Consider the following 22068-nt stretch of genomic DNA (forward strand, 5'->3'; position numbering starts at 1 on the left):
TAGCAGAGTCCTCCGCAGTGGGCTTTAATGATTTTTCCAATTAAATAATTTTAAGGCAAAGTTCTCTATCATGCCTGGAACTGGCTCTTAGGTTGTTATAGTAGGAACACTTCTGTGAGATGTGGCTCTCTTTGTGGCATCTGACAAAGTGTATCTCTCCAAGTATCATGTTTTTAAACTCAGGGAAGCAAGGCATAGTGACGGTTGTTGGGGTATTAAAGTTAAAAACAGAAATGTGTTTGTTTTTGTTTTAGAAAGTAAGACTGCAGTTAGGGAAGGAGCTGAGTGAGTTTTAATTTTCTTCTCTCGTTTTAGGCAAAAGAGTCTGGACTGTGAGGTGCTCCGTCTTCTGCCAAGGACGGTAGAGTAGGAACTAAGGAAGCCATGCCACATGTGCTGTCAACAGATGCCAATGACACCAGGAAACTGCTACTACACATGTGTGGCACTGGTAGACACTGCTAGGAAAAATCTCTGATCTCTGGTGCGAGGACACACAGACACCTGGGGTATGTCTAGACTACATCCCTCTGTCACTAGAGGGATGTAAATTAGACATACCAACATTGCAAATTAAGCAGGGATTTAAATATCCCAGGCTTCATTTGAATAAAAATGGCTGCCGCGTTTTGCTTTTTGTTGGCAGCTGGCAAGATGGGGATCTGGCGACAAAGAAAGCTTTTGTCGACCGATCCTCTAAACTTTGTTTTATGAGGCATAAGGGATTGGTCGACTATGTCTTTCTTTGTCGCCTAATCCCCATCTTGACAGCTGCTTTTTGCCGACAAAGTGCTGACTCCGCAAAACGCGGCGGCCATTTTTATTCAAATGAAGCATGTGATAGTTAAATCCCCGCTTCATTTGCAATGTCGGTATGTCTAATTTATATCCCTCTGGTGACAGAGGGATATAGTCTAGACATACCCCTAGAGTGGAGTACACACAGGAATAGCACTTGAATAAGAACTACATGATCTTTTAACAGCACAAGCTCTCTCTATCTGAATCTGTCTCTATACCTGTGGTTTTATTGCTTTTATTTTTTTTTTAAAGTTTCCCACCAATATATTTCTTTGAAAAATTAGCTTTGTCAATTTCTTTTAGCTACTTTATGCAGGCTTTTTACTCTTTCTGGTATATATATCATTTAAGTTCACAATACCTTTAGAAATGCCCAGGAGATTTTGCGAAAACCACTTTCCTGAGTTAGTACTTCAGAGTTGGCTCTTGCTTCATCCATACTTAAGAAATCAAGAATCTGCAGATATTAATTGGAATACATATTATACATTACCACTGAGAGTGTACTTCTTGTGGGTATTTTACATATAATTCGTGGTTTTAAACAGAATTCTCATTTTACTTAATATTATAAAAATGTCAATTACGAACTATCCCACATGCACATCTATCCCAAATGATAAACATACGCACAACCATATCACTGATATGATTTTCAACAATGCAAGTCTCAATTTTACAAAAAGCTTTTTATTTCACATCAGTCTCATATAGTTTTTTTACAAACAACTGAATAAAAGCAGCTCTTCACAAACCCTTCAAATGTCCCCAAACTGACTGAATATTTAACCCAGACAGAAGTATGTGGTTTAAAAGATTTTTTTTCCTAGCTTCGTCATTTTAAAATACAATTCTCTTGATTTTCATGGTCAGCATTCAAAATCTCCTCATATCCAACAACTTTTGCAACGGTACATGACATGCATAATGTTACAGGTACAATTCATCCTCCGATTTGTGGCTAAGTAACTCCAGTGAAATCAATAGAAACTGCAGACTTTCATCTGCAGTTTTTCTCTCAAATTTTAAAACGAGTTCTATGAAGAGCCTCTATACGCTACTATTATCACTTTTGTGATAAGCCAAAAATATTTTCTTTTAGTACTTTGCATGTAGTAATTTTATTAACATTGCAGACCATAAAGGAACATCTGGAACTGTTATCAGATTGCATATGCACAATGTATTTAAAAATATATGAGAAGGTTCAAAAAATACTGATTGCACTAGGTTTCCATTTCCACATTAAAACTATATAATCTTCCTTGTATATAACTGTCCATAAATAGCAGGTACAGTTACATGTTGAGAACATGCTTTATATTTTTTCCTATAAACATAAATGTATTTGAGACTGAGGCAGTTATTGCTATGTGAGGAATGATTAAGGGGAAACAGATGTCTACATTTTTTATTATAGCTAACATGCAAAAAGTCTGAGGGCTACATGTTGGCTATTCTTGCTTATGTACAAAAGTAGGAGGTGGCAGCACTACGGGGACAGTCATTATCAGCCTCTAAACTGCTGGTGATATGAACCCAAAAAATGACACTGCCCCTAATCTATTTTTCTGTCAGCAAGAAGTGCTAATGCAATGAGAGGAGTATATGCTACACCTTTCTCAAAGAGTATCAAAGCTCACAGTCTAGCAAATCCTTCTCAATCTTTTCTAGAAGCATTCTCATTGTGTCAACAAGATACATTCACCAGGTATTTATTTATTACCCAGAATAAAATCTAACTGAGGAAGGTATTTTAAAAACTGCTTAGTATTAGTATAATTCTATTCCTGTTCCCTTCGATGGGAGAACAGCTGGCCAATGCTGAATGTTTTTTTTAAAATCTCCACCATAATATATGTTCTCTTTAAAGAACTATGGTATTCAAGCAATACTACTGAGAATCATAATACTGACCCAGTATGGCCATTCTTATAATAAAGTGCTGCCAGAAACACATGATCAGAAAACTGCAACTTAAAAAATTTACTGTAAAGTATTTCATCTGTACCTCAAAAAACAGGACTACTTTGGGGCTTTCTTCAGCATCTTGAAGGAAATAACTAAAACGTTCATTAAATATGATTTGTTCCTCCCATTCTGGAAGTGTTGATTTAAATTGTCGGAAGTCATAAGGCTGGGTCATAATAGGAAGAATGTGCTCCACTCGTTCTTGTTCATAAAAAGATGAAACCGCCCGGTTGCTGTTTAAAAACAAATTGAAATTTTCAATCAAAATAGTAAGCAAAGAACAAAATACTGTGACCGTGTTCAACAAATGTAAACAAACAAAAAAAAAGGACAAGATAGCCTCTCTCTTTACTTTAGAAAGAATACTCAATAACCACCACAATTCTTAATGCAGTTGATGATGTACAGGATAATAAGCATAGCTGGAGTTCCAAATTCTAATAATCAAACATTTTGACTGCACCTGATCCATAGCTGATGGAAGCCAACACAAGTACCACTGACTTCAATGGGCTTTGAATTATTAGCAGATTGAGAAAAGGTAAGCAAAACAGTAAGAAAAATAGTTTCAGAGGGGTAGCTGTGTTAGTCTGAATGTAGAGCCCAACTTCATTTCAATATTATTATGGATATTTTATCAATAAAAAAAAGAAATACCTTATTCAAGCCTCAGTATGATTATTTGCTTATTCTCAACTAGGCTTCTGAAGATTCTGCAATCTCCGGACTTGTTTTCAGAGAAGTCAATCATCCCAAGAGCAAATGTGTGTCTGACCAGCTACACTGTTACTCTGATAACACATGTGCTCCAAGTGTGGAAAAAACAATGGCCCCATTTCTGCAAACAATTATATATGTGCCTAATTTTAAGAATGCTAATCTAAAGTCTATAAGACTACACCCATGCTTAAAGTTAAACATTTATGCATATGGAAGCAGGAACACAAAGGGTTGTTTTTTGTTTTTTTGTTTAAATGGGGGGAGCAAATCAATAAAATTACCTGTGCTCTTTCTTGACATACAAACCAGTTTTCTGATCAATCACATGAATCTTGACCATTGGATGTGAAACCATGAGATCAGTTTTAAGCCTATCAGTTCGATGGATGTAAACCCCTAACACAAAACTGTCATCAAAAGCAGGTTTGGATTGAATGTAAACTTCTGGACTGTTCATTTCCTGGACATTTTCTGCAATTTCTGTGTTTTCTTCTAACGCTAGAAGCAAAGAAAAAATAACAGCAACAACCACCTTCAAATAGAGATTAGTGACAAATTATAAGGGATAAAAATCTATCCCATTTTCATAGCAAATTTTACATTAAGCTAATTATGTTTAGTTCTTTTTTTGTATGCAATACATAGTTAAAATAACGTCAGTGGATTTACAGCATTTTTCATATGTATATTTGTCTATATGCATGTATATTAATACAAGAATTCTCTAACAATGTTTATTATCAAATAAAAATTATTGAACCATAACCCTTATTCATGATTTGCACAGGGTCTTCCTGAGATTTCAGCATAAAAGTAGTCATCCAGAGTAAACTACAGGATCTATGCCATCTGGCTTTTATGATTTCAATAACTGAACAATAGGCTGTTGAATGGTTATTGTGATTAAAAATACCTTACTATTCACAAATTGTAAGACTAGCACAGGAACATTTGGCACAATTAGCTGAATCCCTTATACTACAATAGGCACTTGTGACTTAATTTGGTACCCCCATCTAGTTCTCAATTAATTCAACCCAAAACTAGGAAACAGAAAATATGCCATATGCCTCCTTTGCTATTTTGTAGTATTATAGTGGCACAGTAGCACCACTACAGTCAAGTCTGCATCACCTCGCATGTTTAAAGTCTTCTAAAATCAACATACTTAGTGGAGTTCTTTGAAATAAGGTGTGCCTCATATGGATGCATGATAGCATTAATGAATCAAATTTGCAGTCATTTGAGACAGATGTGTACAGATGTATGCTCTGGGAAAAACAGAATTAAAAAAAATAGCTAAGTGGATATTTCTCTTGCCTATAGCTGGAGATTAAACTATTGATGTCATACAGGTCAAAATGTCTCAATAAGTTAAATTTTAACCAACTGTGGCCAGACAGACTAACCCCATATCTTTCTAACCCCATATCATCCATCTTATTTGCCTCTCTGAAGCACAGGGCAGAGAAGGAGCAATAATATCAGCATAGTCTATGCTGGCTGATCTGATCCTGAGAAGCTGAAACACAGATATGTGGATAGAGAGCAGTTAAGTCAATAAGCTGGCCTCGAGGCTGCGGCTGGCACCTATGTTGATTCGAACACACACAGTCCCTGGAAGGGGACTTTCCCACTGAGAAAACAATGTCCCGTACTTCCAATTTAATCATCTCAAATCTCTCTTACAAGTGTAAATTAAGTTCACAACTCCCTTGTAAGAACTGGTCTCACAGCAGACAGACCAGCATCAATTGGCATTACAGATAAGAAAGAGAAAATACGTGACCCCCATGGGTATAAAAGATGGGCCCAGCACACACTCACTTTGAGTGTCATTCTACCCTCTACCTGCTGGTCGGGTTAGGTGTTTGACCTCCCGAGGTTCTATGGGGACGCCCACCTCGTATTTTCGTCTTTCCTAGGAATTGAGGGACCGGCCCTGGCCTGACATGCTGGAGTCGAGAGGCACAGAAGGGGGTAAAAATTTTACCTGGATGTGGTCCTCTGTCTTAAGTGTACACATAGAAAGAGTAAGCTGTTACTTGGTACCATTATTTCTATTTTTCTATCTTTATCTTCTTTGTAACCATTTTTAAGATCCATATTTTGCTAGCAGTATCTATATTTTGCTAGTAGTTAAGAAATAGAGCAATAGCCATTGTAACCATATGATTTATAAGCTTCTTTAATAAACCTGTAACTGTTTAAGCTTTAACCTGACTCTTTCAGTTGCTGTAACAGAACCAAGCACAATTTAAAAGAACTTCAGCCGGTCTTAAGGGACAGATATAGGGAGCCCTGACCGTCGGCTGACACCAACGCAGTTGAAGACACTCATCAAATCTTTGAAACTGAGAACAGCATGTAAGAATGTGTACAATTTTTACACTGTGCACGTACCAATACAGAAAAATGGCTAGAAGGTTTCCAGACTCATCATTTTACATCTTTGAATCGCAATTCTTGTAAATGTCCTAACATCTAAACAGCTAATCGGATTATTTTTAAATTGATTATGCCTCATAAGGTGCAAGGTAGCACTCAAGACCACATTTGGGGTCATTTGACAGAGGGGCTTCTGAGTTACAGGCCCTCTTATGAAACTGGTTTCCTTTTGCTGTCTTTTACTGTTAAACTGAGAGACAATTATGACTGGATGAACCACAAACCCTATTGAGACTCAGGGCTGTGAATTCACACTTTATTTAACATAAAGGATAAATTAATCACACATCCCTAAGGAGTCTTAGACTGAGAGGCTGGATATTGCTATAATTTGTGAGTTGTGGACATCAAAATTAATTTGGGGGAATGTAATCAAAACCCAAGAGGGTGGAGGGAAGAAGAGGATAGATGTGTAAATGTCTCCTAGGAGGGGAGAGGAATTATAGGATGGAGGAGTGGGGGACTGGAGGAGAGATTTGGAGACTGGGTTTAGGGCTGTAGCAAGGGAAAAGGGGCCATGGTGATGGATGATTAGGGAGGCAAAAGAGGTTGGGGGTTCAGGCAGGAGCCTAGAACTGCCCCTACAGCTGTGGCAGTGCATCTTAACCCCTTCCAAATGGCCTCAGTTCTGTCAGTGCAGCTCAGTCCTCTGGAATTCAACTTCTCTGCATGCCAGCGTACACCAAGCTCCCTGCACCCTGACTGACCTGTCAGTGCACCCCAACCCCCTGCACCCCAACACTATTACACTGTAACATAGTAGTCCTTCACTCCAAGCATGTAATGTAAGTCGAGTTATAGAGGGAGGAAATAACAGCGGCAGAAACATGTGTAAACCAGAGTGTGAAGGCACAGGTATTCCATGCATGCAGTAGGGAGGACTAGGTACAACAGTGGAGAGAGGTCTTAGAGTGGGGATTGCAGTGAATGGCTCAGGGGTCATGGTTTAGAATCCTGTGGGTGAGAATGAATGGAGGTGAAGAGGGTTTACATTTCAGCAACTGTGGGGGTGGCAGAGTAAAGGTATTTGTATTAATGGGACATAACAATAACTGATGAAAGAGTGCAGGGTTAAGATTGCATGGGCAACCTTAACGGCATTTTCTGGTTTTCAGAAATTTCAGTCTTGCTTAATGAAACACTCTACCGTGAGATGACATATTGCCAAGCACCATGAACTTTGAGTTGACGGTTTTTTGCTACTAAATATTTATACAATATTCTAACCCACCTTTTTTCTCAGTGATAGGAAAAAGCATCTCCTAGCAGCAGCAAAGTCTTCCAGTATGAAAATATTTGACTACAGTCAAACCTCCCTTGTCTGGCACCCTCGGGACTTGAGTGGTCCCGAACCACAGAATTTACTGGACAAGGGGAAGTTCAATGCTTCCCAACCCAGGTGTAGGGTTCTACTCCCGATTGGGGCTGTGTTCCCCACTGCCAGCCCTGGCTGGGACTACCTCCAGCACCGGCTACCTCCAGCCCCAGCAAGGGCCACACACCCCACATATTATGCTCCTGGCTGCTGGCACTGCTGCCTCTAGCCCTGGCTGGGAGCTGCTCTCCTGGCCATAAGCCCTGGCTAGGGCTGTATGCCCCACTGCACCACCCTGCAGGGGCAGCACTCCTTACTGCCAGCCCAGCCTGGGATGCACTTCTGAACCTGGCCAGCTGGGGCTCTCTGATCCAGCAATATCCATGGTCCTGCCAGACCATATATGTTGCCGGACCAGAGTCCCATATTTTAGAGGTTCAATGTGTATAATATTTTGAGTACACAAACCTTTTTTAGATTTCTTTTTTGCTTTCTTTATTTTAGGTTTCAGTTTTTCCACATCTTCCTCCTCCTTGTATTCCTCTGTGTTCATTTCATCTTTAAAGGCAGATGCAAGCAATCTTCCTGGTGACTTTTTTTTGCTATTATCTTCCACTGGGTTAGGCTGTAGTTCAGCAAGGGACATCACACTGTAATTTAACGTACAACACTATCAGCAAGTATACACTGTTTCCATTGTTAATCTATTAAAAAAGACTTGACTTCTGAAACAGCCTCTTCTTGTTTCTTGAACTCATTAGCTCCCCAACTTCAATCCCATGAAAATATATTTTGGTTTGATTAGCTAATATGGTGACACATATTTTATCGCTCCATTTTATTATCCTAAGTCTTACCTTGTAAAATGTTTTCATGTAGTCACAAGACTACTCATGTGCATAAATTTAAACATGATAATTGCAGGATCAGACCCATAGTCCACATGAAATAGATACTAAAGAACGATACATTCTTTTAATTGAGTGAATAAATACTTTTGACTTGAGACAATATTCCTTAATGCCTGATTTTAATCAGGTTTGAGCCAAAGGCCACACAGTCAATGATAGGAATGTAAGCGACTAGCAAATGCTTATTGGATAGTCGCCTCGACTAGTCGCTCCCCCCTCTTGCTGCCTCTATCAGAGAGAAGCAGCAAGGCAGAGGGGAGCAGGAGCCAGTGCTGGGGGGAACCGGTAAAGCTGGTTCCCCTCCAGCACCATCTCTGAAGGGAAGTAGAGGCACAGTGGGAAACTGTGCGAGCAGGGACTGCAGGGCTCTTGTACATTTCAAAAGCAGAAGCGCCGCAGGGAGCACAGGGCAAGCAGGGACTCAAGCAGCCCCGCTTGCACTGTGCTCTCTGTGGTGCCCCCCCCCCCTTGCTGCCTCTGTAAGAGGCAGCAAGGGGAAGGGCAGCAGCTGGTGCTGGGGGGAGCTGGCTTAAAAGCCAGTTCACCCCAGCACCACCTCCGGGGTGCTGCCTGCCCCCCCACTGCCTCTATCAGAGGCAGCTAGGAGGGAGAGGGGACACTGCTGTGAAGCAGCCCCTGTCCGGAGGGGTCCGAGCTGGGAGTTGGGCCCCTCCGTGGACAGGGACTGTTACCTCAAAGCAACCCCTGTTTGAAGCAACCAAGGCTGGTCATGGACAGGGGCTGCTTAGGCAACAGCCCGTCTGCGGCCAGCTCTGGCTTCCATGAACAGGGGCTGGTGCTGGAGCAGTCGCTGTTCACAGCGGCCAGGGGCTGCTGCCTAAGCAGGCTCTGCCCGCAGTCAGTGCTGGCCGCTGTGAACAAGGGCTGCTGCGGCACCAGCCACTGTGTGCAGTGGACAGGGCTGTCCGCCATGAACACGGGCTGCTGGACTTAGCATGAGCCAGGACCAAGCAGTTCCAGCTCACGCTGATTGCTGTGCCTCTGCATTTTAAATGTAGTAAGAGCCCAGTGTCTCTAGAGCTGGAACAAGCCAGGACTACTCAGTACTGGCTTGAGTTGGCTCCTCTGAAACTCCTCCACTGCGGCTCTGCAGAGGCACTTATAGACTAATTGTATAGTCAGTACAAATTGTATTGACTATACAATTAGCCAAATAATCACATTTTAACATCCTTAGTCAAGGAATGGCATCCACAGTAAATAACTGATAAGTTAAATACAGTATTGCAACATTAAAAAAAGGTTATTCAAGTTTGTAATTTCTTACAAATTAGTATGGCTCTTGGCAACATTTTTAGATATGAGATAGAAAGGGTTCTGGGGCTGGGAGAGGAGAGGTTCCCTCCTCACAAAATAAAATCATCGGGCTAGTTCACAATTAAAAAAATATTGCAGCTCCATTAAAACATTCTTTCCCCATCCTGAAAATCAAACACTTTAAAAAAGAAGTATACATGCATTGATTACAATTTACCATTATACCTTGTTTCAGCTTCAGATACAACTGGCACTTCTTTCTTCTTTTTCTTCTTTTTGCCCACTTCATTGTTCAATACAACTTTTTGGCTTTGAACACTGGAGGTAAATTCAGACATCTGTTGTTTAAGTTTTTTTCTTATCTTCTCCTTAATTGCACTTGCCTCATCTTCAGCCACTTGCAGCTGATAGGCTTGAATTAGCTGTTCTTCCTCTTCTAATTCAGTTACATCTCTTGCTTCATTCAAGGTACTTTTTATCTTGTCGTCACCTTTTTGATAAGATGCATCTGTCTGTGATTTACTTTTTGTTTTCTTCTTTGGAAAATCAGAAATCTGTTTCTCAAAAGTCTCCAATTTAGTTTCATGTATCTTTTCCTCCTCATTAAATTGTTCTTGTAACACTGCTTTCTTCTTTTTCTTGTCAGACTTTGGTTGATTGTTTTCTTCTCCACTAACAATATCATTGTTTAGTTTTTCTGCAACTGAAGCTTTGTCTCTTAGTTTGTTTTTTGTAAACCGGGGGCTCTTTTCCTCAGGATTATAAGTGTTATTTATAATTACCTCATCATTTCCACTTTCTTTAGCTAGATCAAGATTATTTCTAAAAGTGTCAAGCTAGAAATAAAACACAGAACATAATTTTAAGTATAAATCCTATGTAATGTTACTAAAATAGTTTAGTACATTATCAGTTTACACTATATTGTGAAATGTAAAAATGAAACTAGCCATCTAATCACTGTCTTGTTTAAACCTAATGAGTACCAGATGGAACAGTAACAGATAATTCATGCTTAAAATAAGTGATTGTACTTGTGCTGTACTTCCAATGTTCTTTTTAAACAAACATCTTACATCTATATTCACTACACAGTAAAAATTCTAAACTACTTTTATGAACAGGACTACTCCATAATGATGTCAATCTAATATATTTTGAAAGATCCGCAAAAATGAAAGGCAGAACCAAAACATGTCTCAAATACAAGGAAGTATTAATGTTAGAGGTACCAATGACTGTCTGGACTCATTTTTTTATCATGAGTAATCTGTCAAAGTTTGACAAGGAAATCACATTCCAAAAGAAACCAGATAAAATTTAAGAACGGACAACTCTAAAGAGGACAGCTCTTATAAAACTATGGAAAAAAATCTTCTTTGCCATTACCATATTTTTCAAAAGTGAGACAATCCTGAGACTCTCTTTCTATCTGGCTAAGAAGGACACAGCGGCCAAAGCACCCTTGACAACTTTTCACAAACTTTGAGGACCCCTATCACAAGTGTACTTATAAGAACAGCAGATAAAAAGACAAACTAATTTTAGATTGATGGGATCCCTTTAAATAACTTATATTTTTTATTTCTTTTCTGGGTTATTGTTTTTTTGTTTCATGTTTTTATTAATACTTAAGGATATTATATAGGGAAATTGAAATATTCATCTGGTCTGTCTAGATAACGCCATGAAATATCATCCTCAGGGACCGACGAAGGGGTTAGGAGGCAGGCAGACCCAACCCTAGATGTGGCTAAAGCATGCGGCTACAAAGGCAAACGAACTTTTGGAATCTGATTTCTATGCCTTGTCTACACTCACAAGTTATATTTGTTTTATTAAAGTGCTGGAATTAAACTGTTGTTCCGTGTTCATACTGTGCTCCTTGTGATAGTGGAGCATATTCATAATAGCAGCTATTGAAATGGCACGGAGAGCGCTGCATTGCAGTAGCTATCCCATGGGGTAACTGGCCACAGAGTACTTTGGGAACGGTTTGCAATGCCGCATGAGGCAGACAGCATAATGTAATGCAGTTTCCTAATTCCATTGTTCCATGGTCATCCTTCTACATTGACAGCTGCTTTTCAACTGAAGTGCAGAAGAAGCGGGTAGAGTGTGTGACAGGGAGTGTGTGCATGTATGGGGGAGAAGGGAGAAATTGTGTGTTTTGGGGGAACAGATAGGGCATCAACCTTCTGTCTTGTAAGTTCAGTCAATGGCAGGACACAGCAGGAGAGAGAAACCCAGACATCAGCAATCTGTCTCACAGACACATTCCTACCTCTGTGTTCAATGGTACAAGCATACCACTAGAATGACTTGCTCTGTTTCCTGGAGCAGATCACCACAGTTTTCAGGCTGTCATAAACAGTGCTTGAAAGCGGAAAGGCACACCAGGGCAACCAGCAAAGTTCAATACAATGACCAGAGTGGGCACTTGAGGGATTATGGGACACTTCCAGAGGTCATTAACTACTCAGAAAGCAATTGAAGTGTTTACATTCGCACCTCAGCGGGATAGCCTGCTGCAGAAAGGGGTTTGCCTCTGGTAGAGGTATTTTTCTTAAGGGCGGTGAAACTGTAGAGTTTGTGCACATTTAAATGCCTTACCAGTGTGGACACCTTGGGAGTTATACCTCTGGGAACTGATATACTGCACTCAAACTTGCCAGTATAGACAAGGTCCTAGAAATTCATCTCTGAAGAGTGGAAGAAGTATATGCTTGACTTTTCATATAGCTAAGCAAGAAAAGTTGATCACGCTTTATCTGTCACCATCACAAGTTTCACCTCAGCTATCTTAGTTGCCAAATCTTCCACTCTACCCTTGAGATGAGGAGGAAGTCTGTTTTAGCCAGAACTGATACCGTGGGGGGGAGGGGGAAAGAGTGGGAATAAGAGGGAACAGATTAAATAAGGAGGAAGAAAAGACACTGAAGATGTTAAAGAAAGAAGGGGGGGAGGTCAAGAGAGAAAAAATATTATTCATAATAGAAGAATAACTTAGAGGGATAAACAGAGAACAGGAAGAAAAAAATTCACCAACACAGAGTTTAAAAAAAAAAGGGAGTGAGGGAAAGGAAAGAGAAGCACAAATCCAGAGATAAATGTAAAAATGTATTACTCAAAAAGAAAGTATTATGCTAAAATATTAAAATAAATAATTAAGTGGGATGTACATGAATGGAAGAACAAGGAATGGGACTGCATGCAATGATCATCTAGAGCAGTGGTACGTAACCAGTGGGTTGTGACCCCCAAGGGGGTCATGGATGTCTTCCTGGGGGATCGCCTTGCCACGCAGCCGTCAACCACTGGGCCCAGCCATTGGCCGCCCTGATCTAAGCACCATGTTGCCGCCAACAGCCGGGCCCAGCTGTGGGGGGTCATGATTGAAAAAAGGTTGCACACCACTGATCTAGAGCAGCAAAATAACAAAGGCCAGCCCTGTATTTACACACCTTTTTAGTAGGCATACGTATTTTTAAGTACACAGAGCATACTTAAAACTATGTGGGATTCAATTATGAAAATACTCATCATCATATGAATTTAATTTTTTTCTGCTAAGGTAGTCCAATAACATCCTTTCTATACAAAAGCCAACAATCTAAAAAGATTGGCAGATTATATACAGGTAATTAAGAGTGACGGGTAAAGGAAAGAAAATAAACATATGTATACAGTGGCTAAAAATGCACCAGATTACATACAACATAAAATGAAAAAAGGTAAAGCATACAAAAACTTCAGCTGATTATGGATGGATTATCAAACCTCTTTATCTGCATTTTTACTGAGCAGGTTTTACCCATAAAGCATAATGGATGAAGCTATTTAACAGACAATTAATTATAGGATCTACAATGACACCACAGTCAAGATTGTGTCATTCTTGTCTTTGACAGGACCTTATACTTTCCCTATAGGCTGAAGAAGCAGTTTATTTTCCGAAAATAATTTGGATTTAATCATTTACATATATTTGATTTTCTGTAATTATTCTGATATGTAAGAAGTATTCCACCAAAGAATCACACTTATTTTGACAGGTGTGACCCATTATTTGTAAACTTTGAACAATTCAACATCTAAGGCATCCACACATGGATATATGCCTAATTGGAATGACAAAACCTTTTATCCACAACCCTCTTAGCAAAACAGAAGCTCCTCCTAAGTATAATCAAACACTGTTCCACAAAAGCTAGCAAATTACAGGAACATACAAACTCTATTAGTGGTACAAAAAGCTGCCTATAGGAAGGCTGAGACCTTAGTTCAGGGATGGGTAAGAGGTGGCTAGCAGGTCGAATTTGGCTATCCAAGCCACTGGATCCAGCTTATGGCAGCCTCCCTTAATACATAGCAATTCGAGGGCTACATCTACACTGGCATGATTTTCCGGAAATGCTTTTAACGGAAAAGTTTTCCGTTAAAAGCATTTTCGGAAAAGCACGTTCAGATTGGCAGGACGCTTTTCTGGAAAAGCACTTTTTGAGGAAAAGCGTCCGTGGCCAATCTAGACGCGCTTTTCCGCAAAAAAGCCCCGATCACCATTTTCGTGATCAGGGCTTTTTTGCGGAAAACTGTACTGTGCTGTCTACACTGGCCCTTTTGCGCAAAATTCTTTCGGAAAAAGACTTTTGCCCGAACGGGAGCAGCACAGTATTTCCGGAAAATCACTGACGATCTTACATGAGATCGTCAGTGCTTTTCCGGAAATTCAAGCGGCCAGTGTAGACAGCTGGCAAGTTTTTCCAGAAAAGCGGCTGATTTTCTGGAAAAACTTGCCAGTCTAGACACAGCCATGTTGTTTTAAATAGCTGACTGCTAATTGCTCTGCAAGCTGGGAAGGACAGGGAGGCTTTGCACACAGTGCCTGCCCCCTAGCAAAATCCCTCAGCTCCCACTGGCCTGTTTCCAGCCAAGAGGAGCTGAGAAATTTTGCTGAAGGCAGAGACAGTGAGCAAAGCCTTCCTCACATCCCTTCTCCATGCTAGACCAGTGCCATGTGGAGCAGCTAACCCATCAGGCAGGCATGGAGCCTGCCTCAGGTTCCTGCAGGACTGCTGGCTGGGAGACATCTATTTAAGCGCCTCCCAGACACAGCCAGCGTCTGGCACCCCACCCCTTCTCTCCTCCAATTTCCTATCCCAGGCCACAACCTCTCCCTGCCCCAGGTTACCACCCAAAACCTCTTACTCCTCTCCCCACCTCCTCCAAGTCACAACTCCGTCCCAGACCCTGCACCTCCTCCTATCTCCTGCCTCCAGGCTAGAACCTCTCCTGCACCCCTACCCTTCTCTGACCTGCACTCCATTCCCCTGCCCTAGGTCATCACCCAAACCCTCTGCACCCTCTTCCCCCCCCTTCTCCCAGGTCACAACTCCCTCCCAGCCCCTGTACTCCATCCTACACCCTTCCCACAGACAAAAATCCTCTCCTGCACCCATACTTCCTCCCAGCCACTGCAACATAATCCCCTACTAAGGATGTTAAGGACTAGTCGACTATCCGATAAGCAAATGCTTATCGGAGAACCAATTTGACTAGTCGCTCCCCTCCCCGCTTTGCTGCCACTATCATATATCATATAGAGGCAGCAAATTAGGGGGGGAGAAGGAGTACTTCAAAGCAGCAGCGCAGCACAGAGCCCACTGTGAAACACCATGGCAGAGTTCCGCATTCCTCCTTTGAAATGTAAGAGTCCCTACAGAATTATATATTTCAAAGGAGGAATGCCGAAGTGCCTATCGATTAGTCGAGTAGTTGACAGAAATTCCACCAACTACTCGACTAGTAAATTAACTGGTATTTAACATCTTTATCCTCAACCCCAGATCATAACCCCTTCCTTCACCCAAACTCCCTCTCAGACCTCACACCCCCTCCTGCTCCGCAGTACTCTATCCCAAGCTTCCTTCTACACCCCACCAGGCCGCTTGCACCCTCCATAGAAGTGTGGCCTTCAACCACTTACTAAAATCTTAGAGTGGACCCCCCATTAAAAATTATTGCCCACCCCTACCTTTGTTCCTCAGAGAGCTCCAGCCTGCAGAACCTTAATTCATGACACTAGGATATATGCATTATGACTTTTATTACATGATCACATACTATTCTATTCACAGGACACCTGCCTCTTTCAGTGAGCAGAAAGGATGATTCTTTAGGGATGAATCTTGGTTATACAGTGAAGGAAATTGTTATCTGTAGAACCTGCACTTCATTTGTTCTACACGTTGGAAGGTATGTAATAAATATGGTGTCATGGTTAAGGCACTTAATTGCCACATTGGTTAAATAGATTTTCTTCCTGCCTATGCCACAGAGTTGCTCTAAGAGCTAACTAATACTAGTACTGTGGGAATAATCTTGCACACATCACACATAATCTTCACATATCACACTCGCACCGAAGTTAATGTGAATTTGGAAAGCTTGAGGGATGACCTCCAAAATTCTGAGAAACATGATGGATAAGAAATAGATTGACACAATTTTAACTATAGGCATGTCAATAGCCACCATTTAACATTAACCTTGAATTACATTACTAGTATATCAAGGTCACTTGTAAGTTGTAAACTAGGGTATGTCTACACTAGCCCCCTAGTTCGAACTAGGGAGGCTAATGAGGGCGACCAAAATTGCAAATGAAGCACGGGATTTAAATATCCCACGCTTCATTAGCATGTTTCCGAGTGGTCGCCATTTTGGAAATTGACTAGCCCGGAATAACTGCCCCCGTCTAAACTGGAGTTCGAAGTAAAGCCCTTAATTCGAATTAGCTGTTAAACCTCATTCCAGGAGGAATAACAGCTAAGTCGAGTAAGGGGCTTTACTTCGAACTCCTGTTTCACTGCCACGTGTAGACGCGGGCAGCTATTCCGGGCTAGTCAATTTCCAAAATGACGACTGCCCGGGAACATGCTAATGAAGGGTGGGATATTTAAATCCCATGCTTCATTTGTAATTTTGGTTGCCCTCATTAGCCTCCCTAATTCGAACTAGAAGGCTAGTGTAGACATATCCCTACTATTTACTCTTATTGATCAGCATAGACATTAATGAATAAAGGACATGCATTAACAATGAAAGGCACCTGTTATGAAGCAAACACCATGGTTTTTTTTCCATAGTGCTTGCTGAAGCATCTCCTTTCTGTAGAGAGGGATGAAGTATACCCTGACAGTTATGGGATGAATACAAGAATGATTAGAGGTCTAGAGAACATAACCTATGAAGGACGACTGAAAGAACTGGCCTTGTTTAGTTTGCAAAGGAGAAGACTGAGAGGGGACATGATAGTGGCTTTTAGGAATCTAAAAGGGTGTCACAAGGAGGGGGGGAGAAAAAATTGTTCTCCTTGGCCTCTGAGGATAGGATAAGCAATGGGCTTAAATGGCAACAAGGGAGGTTTAGACTGGATATTAGGAAAAACTTCCTGTCAGGGTGGTTAACCACTGGAATAAATTGCCTAGGGAGGTCATGGAATCTCCATCTCTGGAGATAGTTAAGAGATACTGGGTCCTGCCGTAAGGGCAGGAGACTGGATTTGATGACATCTCGAAGTCCTTTCCAGTTCTAGTGTTCTATGATTTTATGATTTTTTTCCACCAAGGCAATGAGAATCAGCATTCTAAGGTTGCCAAACTCACCAAAATAGTCTCATGAGAGTGAAATTTTTGCTTCTTTAATTTCTTTTTGTCTGTCAGCCCAGAATGACTCCTGAATATTTCCTCAAAGCGAACCTTCGTTTTTGCCTTTGCCTCACTCTCCACTGGAAAAAAGAAAAGTAGAAAAGTTAAAATGATTTGGTTTAATAATTAGGTTCACTAAACAGCACTTGATCACACTTTTAGGAGAGGAGAGTAGCATTTTCACCATACATGAATTACATTAATCAGGACTTTTACTTTACCTTAAGTTTTACCTTAAAACTAAGAAAAAGTTCCCCTTTACAATGGCAACCAATGAAGACTAACTCAAAGCAGCAATAAATGTAGGACATAGGGATGTGAATGGTTAACTGGTTCCAATTAACCAGCAGGGGATAGAACAACCCTCTCCTCCCCAACCCCCACCTGATGCTGATTAAATTACTAGGAATGTAAAATCCTATTTAATCAGTTATCTCTTATACATGTCAAGACAAATCTCAAATACATTGTGTATCATATTAACTATCAATTTTATAAATCCTGCAAACTATATATAAAAAAGTTCATAAAACATAACATAAAAACAGCTATAAGCACTGACCAAGAATTAATCCAAGGAAGCACAAAAGATCAACAGATGGAATTATTGAGCATTCATACCCAATTCGAAGAATAAAATGCATGTTGGAAATTAAAAAAGAAGTTCTCACCTGGTGGCATTTTCAGTTCTATATTAAGAGTGGCTCAATACACTACACCTTTCTTTCTCAAAGTTCAGCATTCTGTAAAACATATACTAACATTCAGAATAGTTTAACTAACAAAACTAAGTTGTAAAATTTATAAATGTATGCCAGCACAAAAGCCTGGGCTGATAATAAAAAATGCTAATCTGAATGGAACTAAAATTCAATTCCATTTATATGGAGCAATGCAAGAAATACTTATCAAGATATAAACAGTGCTATGCAAAATTAAATAGATTCCATTTCCCTTTAATTTATGGCAAGCTCTATAGAAATATTTTACAGATAGATTGTTTAAAAAAAAAACCAAGAGTCAATCCTGCATACACTCTTCACTCAGATGTAACTCCAACAGAAGTCAATATTAGCTTTGACCGAGTAAAGATCATAGGACTGGGTCCCAACTTGATTCTTACAAAATGTGAGGTGTCCTAGTTCTAAGATACACTTGAATGGCTATGCCAAGAATCAGTTTTAGCAATTATTGGACTGTCACAATGTACGAAATAGCATAGGGTGAAATGTAGTGGTCAACTCTCCTCCCTCTCACAAAACAAAATATGCAAACTCAGCAACACCAAAACACTTTGCAAAGCTGTATTGATTCCACTAATATTTTTTATGAAACAATTATAAAAAGTCTGAAAAATATCAAAGTATTTTGTTTTGATATTTTCTAAGTGAAGTGTTTTGATTTTTCTGTTCAATAATTTTATTTTATTAATAAAAACAATAAAATGCTCAAAATTACACTGAAATGAAATGACTTTTTGATACATCAACATTTTCAAAAAAATGTCAAATCTACCCAAATCTTATTATTCTATTATTTTTCAAAACTTGCAGTGAACCAAAATTCCATTATTTTCACAGCACTAGAAACATTCCCCCCCCCCCCAAAAAAAAAAGAGACAGAGAGGGAGGGAGAGAGAGAAAGAGAGACAGACAGACAGAGAGAAGCTATGCAACAGCATCTATTTATTTACACCAATTCTGCCTCTTGCTGCTAAGTAGTCTTTTGAGGTGAAATCTTGCCAACTTCTTTACATTCTGAAAGCTGTTTGAAATTTTGGCATGGATGACCAAAAGTTGCTTTACATAAGGGGTGGGGAAACTTTTTTGGGTTGGGGTTGCTCACAAGTGAGAAGCGGAAAAAAACCTCTTGATGATGTGTGAGAAGGAGAAGGATACTCTCCATATTTCCCTCAAACACCAGAGCTTAGGGCAGTGGTGGGCAATAATTTTTTGCTGGGCGTCACTTTGGAAATTTTTGAAGTAACCCCAGACTGTACAGGAAGGGGCAGAGCATCAAGCAGAAGGGGTGGGGCCAAGATACTTCCCGGTTCCCCACCCTCAGACAATGACTGGTCTGGGGGTGAGAAAGTGCCTTTCCCCTCCCCCCATTCCCTTTAGGTGCCCATGCCCCTGGTGTGGGAGGAGACTTCCATGCTCCCCTGTTCCTCGGCCAATTAGGACCTGATGACAGGGGAATACGCAAAGCCTCCTCTGCTCTGCCCCTGCCCTGTGAGCAGTACGCAGCACTTAAAAGCAGACGAGCGGCAGGGCCTCCACAGGCCAGATCCACCCGTCTGGCAGGCCAAATCTGGCCCGCAGAGGCCCTTTTCCCTGCCCATGGCCTAAGGAGACCTAGGTCAGTATATTTTGTGTGCTCCAGCCCCACAGTGGAGCAGAAGGGGGGGCTGGAGTGCCAGCGCGAGCTCCCCAATGATGGGGGGCTGGTTCTGAGCCTCAGGGGCTAGATCCCAGCAAGCCAGGGTCAATTTCTGGCCCCTGGGCCTTAGGTTCCCCATCCCTGCTTCACATGGTGGGCTGAGGGGAGCATCTTTTGTTGTAAAAATGTAGGCTGTCATTTCTCATCTGGTAATATTTTTCCACAATAAAAGTATCATTTATTTCTAGCTCAGAAACAAAACTACATTGTTAAACTATGCATCCCTATGGTCATACTACATGTTGGACTTCCTTGGTCTGACCCTGGGGTCCCAAACCAGGGAGTTTGCTGGACCAGGGGAGGTCAATGCTCCCCTGCTGGTGCCCCATTCCCAGGCTCCTGTCCCTGGAGCTCCCAAGGCTAGGGTTCCCATCCTGCTGCCCACTCGCCACCAGAGTTCCCTGGGGTCCCGGCTCAGACTGTCTGACCACTGACAGCCCCACTGTCACCAGGGATTCCACAGGATTCCTCTGCTGCGGCCGCCCAGTCCTGCCACCACTGGGGATTCCCCAAGGCTCCTCTGCCATCACCTGGCCCTGCTCCCGCCAAAGGTTCCCTTGCCGGGGCTGTCTGGCCACCTCTGTCCCACTGTTTCTGAGGATTCCTCAGACTCCCCTGCTGCCTGGCCATGCTGCCATGGGGGCGGTTCCCTGGTCAGGGCACAAGCTCCCCATTCACCGCCTGGCCCCACTGGTATTGGGGGCTCCCCACCCCACAAGTCCTGCTGACACCAGGGGTTCATTAGCCTGGCTGGGGCTCCGCAACCACCACCTGCTGCTGGCCCAGCCAGGCCTCCCCAGCCCTATGTTCTGATGGCTGGATTCTGCTCCTAGCCTCCCAGGCTTTTTGGTGCAGCAATATCCAGACCATGGATGTTGCCAGTCCAGAAAATCCCAGATTTGGGAGGTTCAACCTGTACTTAAAGCAAATGAAAAAAAGAGAATTTTAAAAAATAATTATATCCTGTGGAAGATTTAGTTACAAAAAAAATCAGATATTAAAATTAGATTTATTGACACTATTAGTCACTATGACGTATCTTTCTGAACAGGTTACTGCTGTTTTGAAGACAATTAAAAATCATACTCAGATTGAAAAAGAAAACTTTTACTATTTTAAGGTAAAAACCAAAACACTGTTAAATTATAATATGCTGGAGTTTATCAATTACGTCTTTCTTCTGGAGAGTAGAAAAGGCTACTTTTTGTGATTGAGTTTATCCTCTCAATAGACCAAGGACCAAGAGAGCAGATACTTTCAAGTTTTATAAAAGGAACAACTGAAGTAACACAGAGGGGGAAAATAACCAATAAAAATGTGCAGTGCATACCTTCTCCATCTCCGTCTAATGGCTGAAAACCTTTTAAATGCATCCAAAAATTCACAACAAAAAGGGCCAATGGGCAAATTAATTTTGCCCACAGATGATCATCCTGCAGAGCATTCTCTATAGGCTAGGCTAATTAAAACCCATAATAGCAATACCACTATAGTCTGAAAGAAGAATTACATAACATTTGACAGAGAGCCTTTAATCAGCCTGGTATAAGAAGTGTAAATATAGTCCATTAATCAACATGGATAAGAACAAGGATGTTCATTTACCCTGTATAATCTCATCTTTAAATAAGAGATTTAATCTTGTGTTAAAGCTCAGCAATCAGAGAATCCCAGAATGACTAACCATAGGGTTTTCCTTGGGATCAATCTAATAATTAATACAGGCGTGGGCAATAACTTTTCCTGGAGAGCCATACCACACTTTTCTATGGAGTGGGTGTGGGGTCTGGGATGCAGGTTGGATGCAGAAGAGAGCTCAGGGCAGGAGGCTGGGGTGCACGAGAGGGTGTGGGGTCTGCGAGGGAGTTTGGGTAAAGAAGGGGACTCGAAGCATGCAAAGCTTCCCCCTCCTCTCCAAACATAGGGAGACAGATGGAGCAGCCAGCTGCTCTGAGTCCCTGGGGCTGCTCCCTACCTGTGGGTCCAGTGGGGTGGTGGCAGGCCAGAATGAAAGGTTTGGCGGGCTGGATCCGGCCCCCGAGCCATATCTTGCCTGCTCCTGGGCTAGATGGGTCACTGGTCTGACCCAGCGTGGTTGTTCTTATGATCACTTAAGTTCTAAAGTAAACAATACATTTTACTTAGTCTAAAGTTTTGGGGCAGAGACTATATTTCTGTTCTATAATTATCCCTAAAAAAAGGGATTCATGTTCTCCAGGTGCTATGACACATTTGTTATGATAATAATTAGTAGATTTACCCAGCATTGCTCGGGTCCTTAACCCAGTTACATTTTTTTTTAATTAACAGAAAATGTATACAGGTAGTCCCCGGGTTACGCGGATCCAACTTACATCAGATCCCTACTTACGAACGGGGCTTTTCTCGCCGCGGAGGACATGGGCGGCGGGACCGCCCAGATGCACTGCGATCCCGCCACCCGCGTCCTCTGCGGCGAGAAAAGCCGCTTCACGTC

At 41.5% G+C, this 22068-nt stretch overlaps 1 protein-coding gene across 6 annotated transcripts in view; it reads right to left on the reverse strand.

Annotated features, from left to right (window-relative positions):
• AHI1 (Abelson helper integration site 1) overlaps positions 1-22068 on the reverse strand; it is a 181962-nt gene that overhangs the window by 148834 nt on the left and 11060 nt on the right. For all 6 annotated transcript variants that reach the window (XM_075924228.2, XM_075924227.2, XM_075924231.2 and 3 more), the window contains exons 2-8: positions 17825-17896; positions 17112-17233; positions 9670-10280; positions 7724-7905; positions 3774-3990; positions 2813-3005; positions 1163-1258 (exon numbers count right to left, since the gene is read on the reverse strand). In XM_075924228.2, the coding sequence (XP_075780343.2) occupies positions 1163-1258; positions 2813-3005; positions 3774-3990; positions 7724-7905; positions 9670-10280; positions 17112-17233; positions 17825-17834 (1431 nt within the window). In that variant the 5' untranslated portion in view covers positions 17835-17896. The remainder of the gene's footprint in view (positions 1-1162; positions 1259-2812; positions 3006-3773; positions 3991-7723; positions 7906-9669; positions 10281-17111; positions 17234-17824; positions 17897-22068) is intronic.

This window comes from Pelodiscus sinensis, chromosome 3, assembly GCF_052426305.1.
Source record: "Pelodiscus sinensis isolate ZL-2025 chromosome 3, ASM5242630v1, whole genome shotgun sequence".
NCBI lineage: Eukaryota > Metazoa > Chordata > Testudines > Trionychidae > Pelodiscus > Pelodiscus sinensis.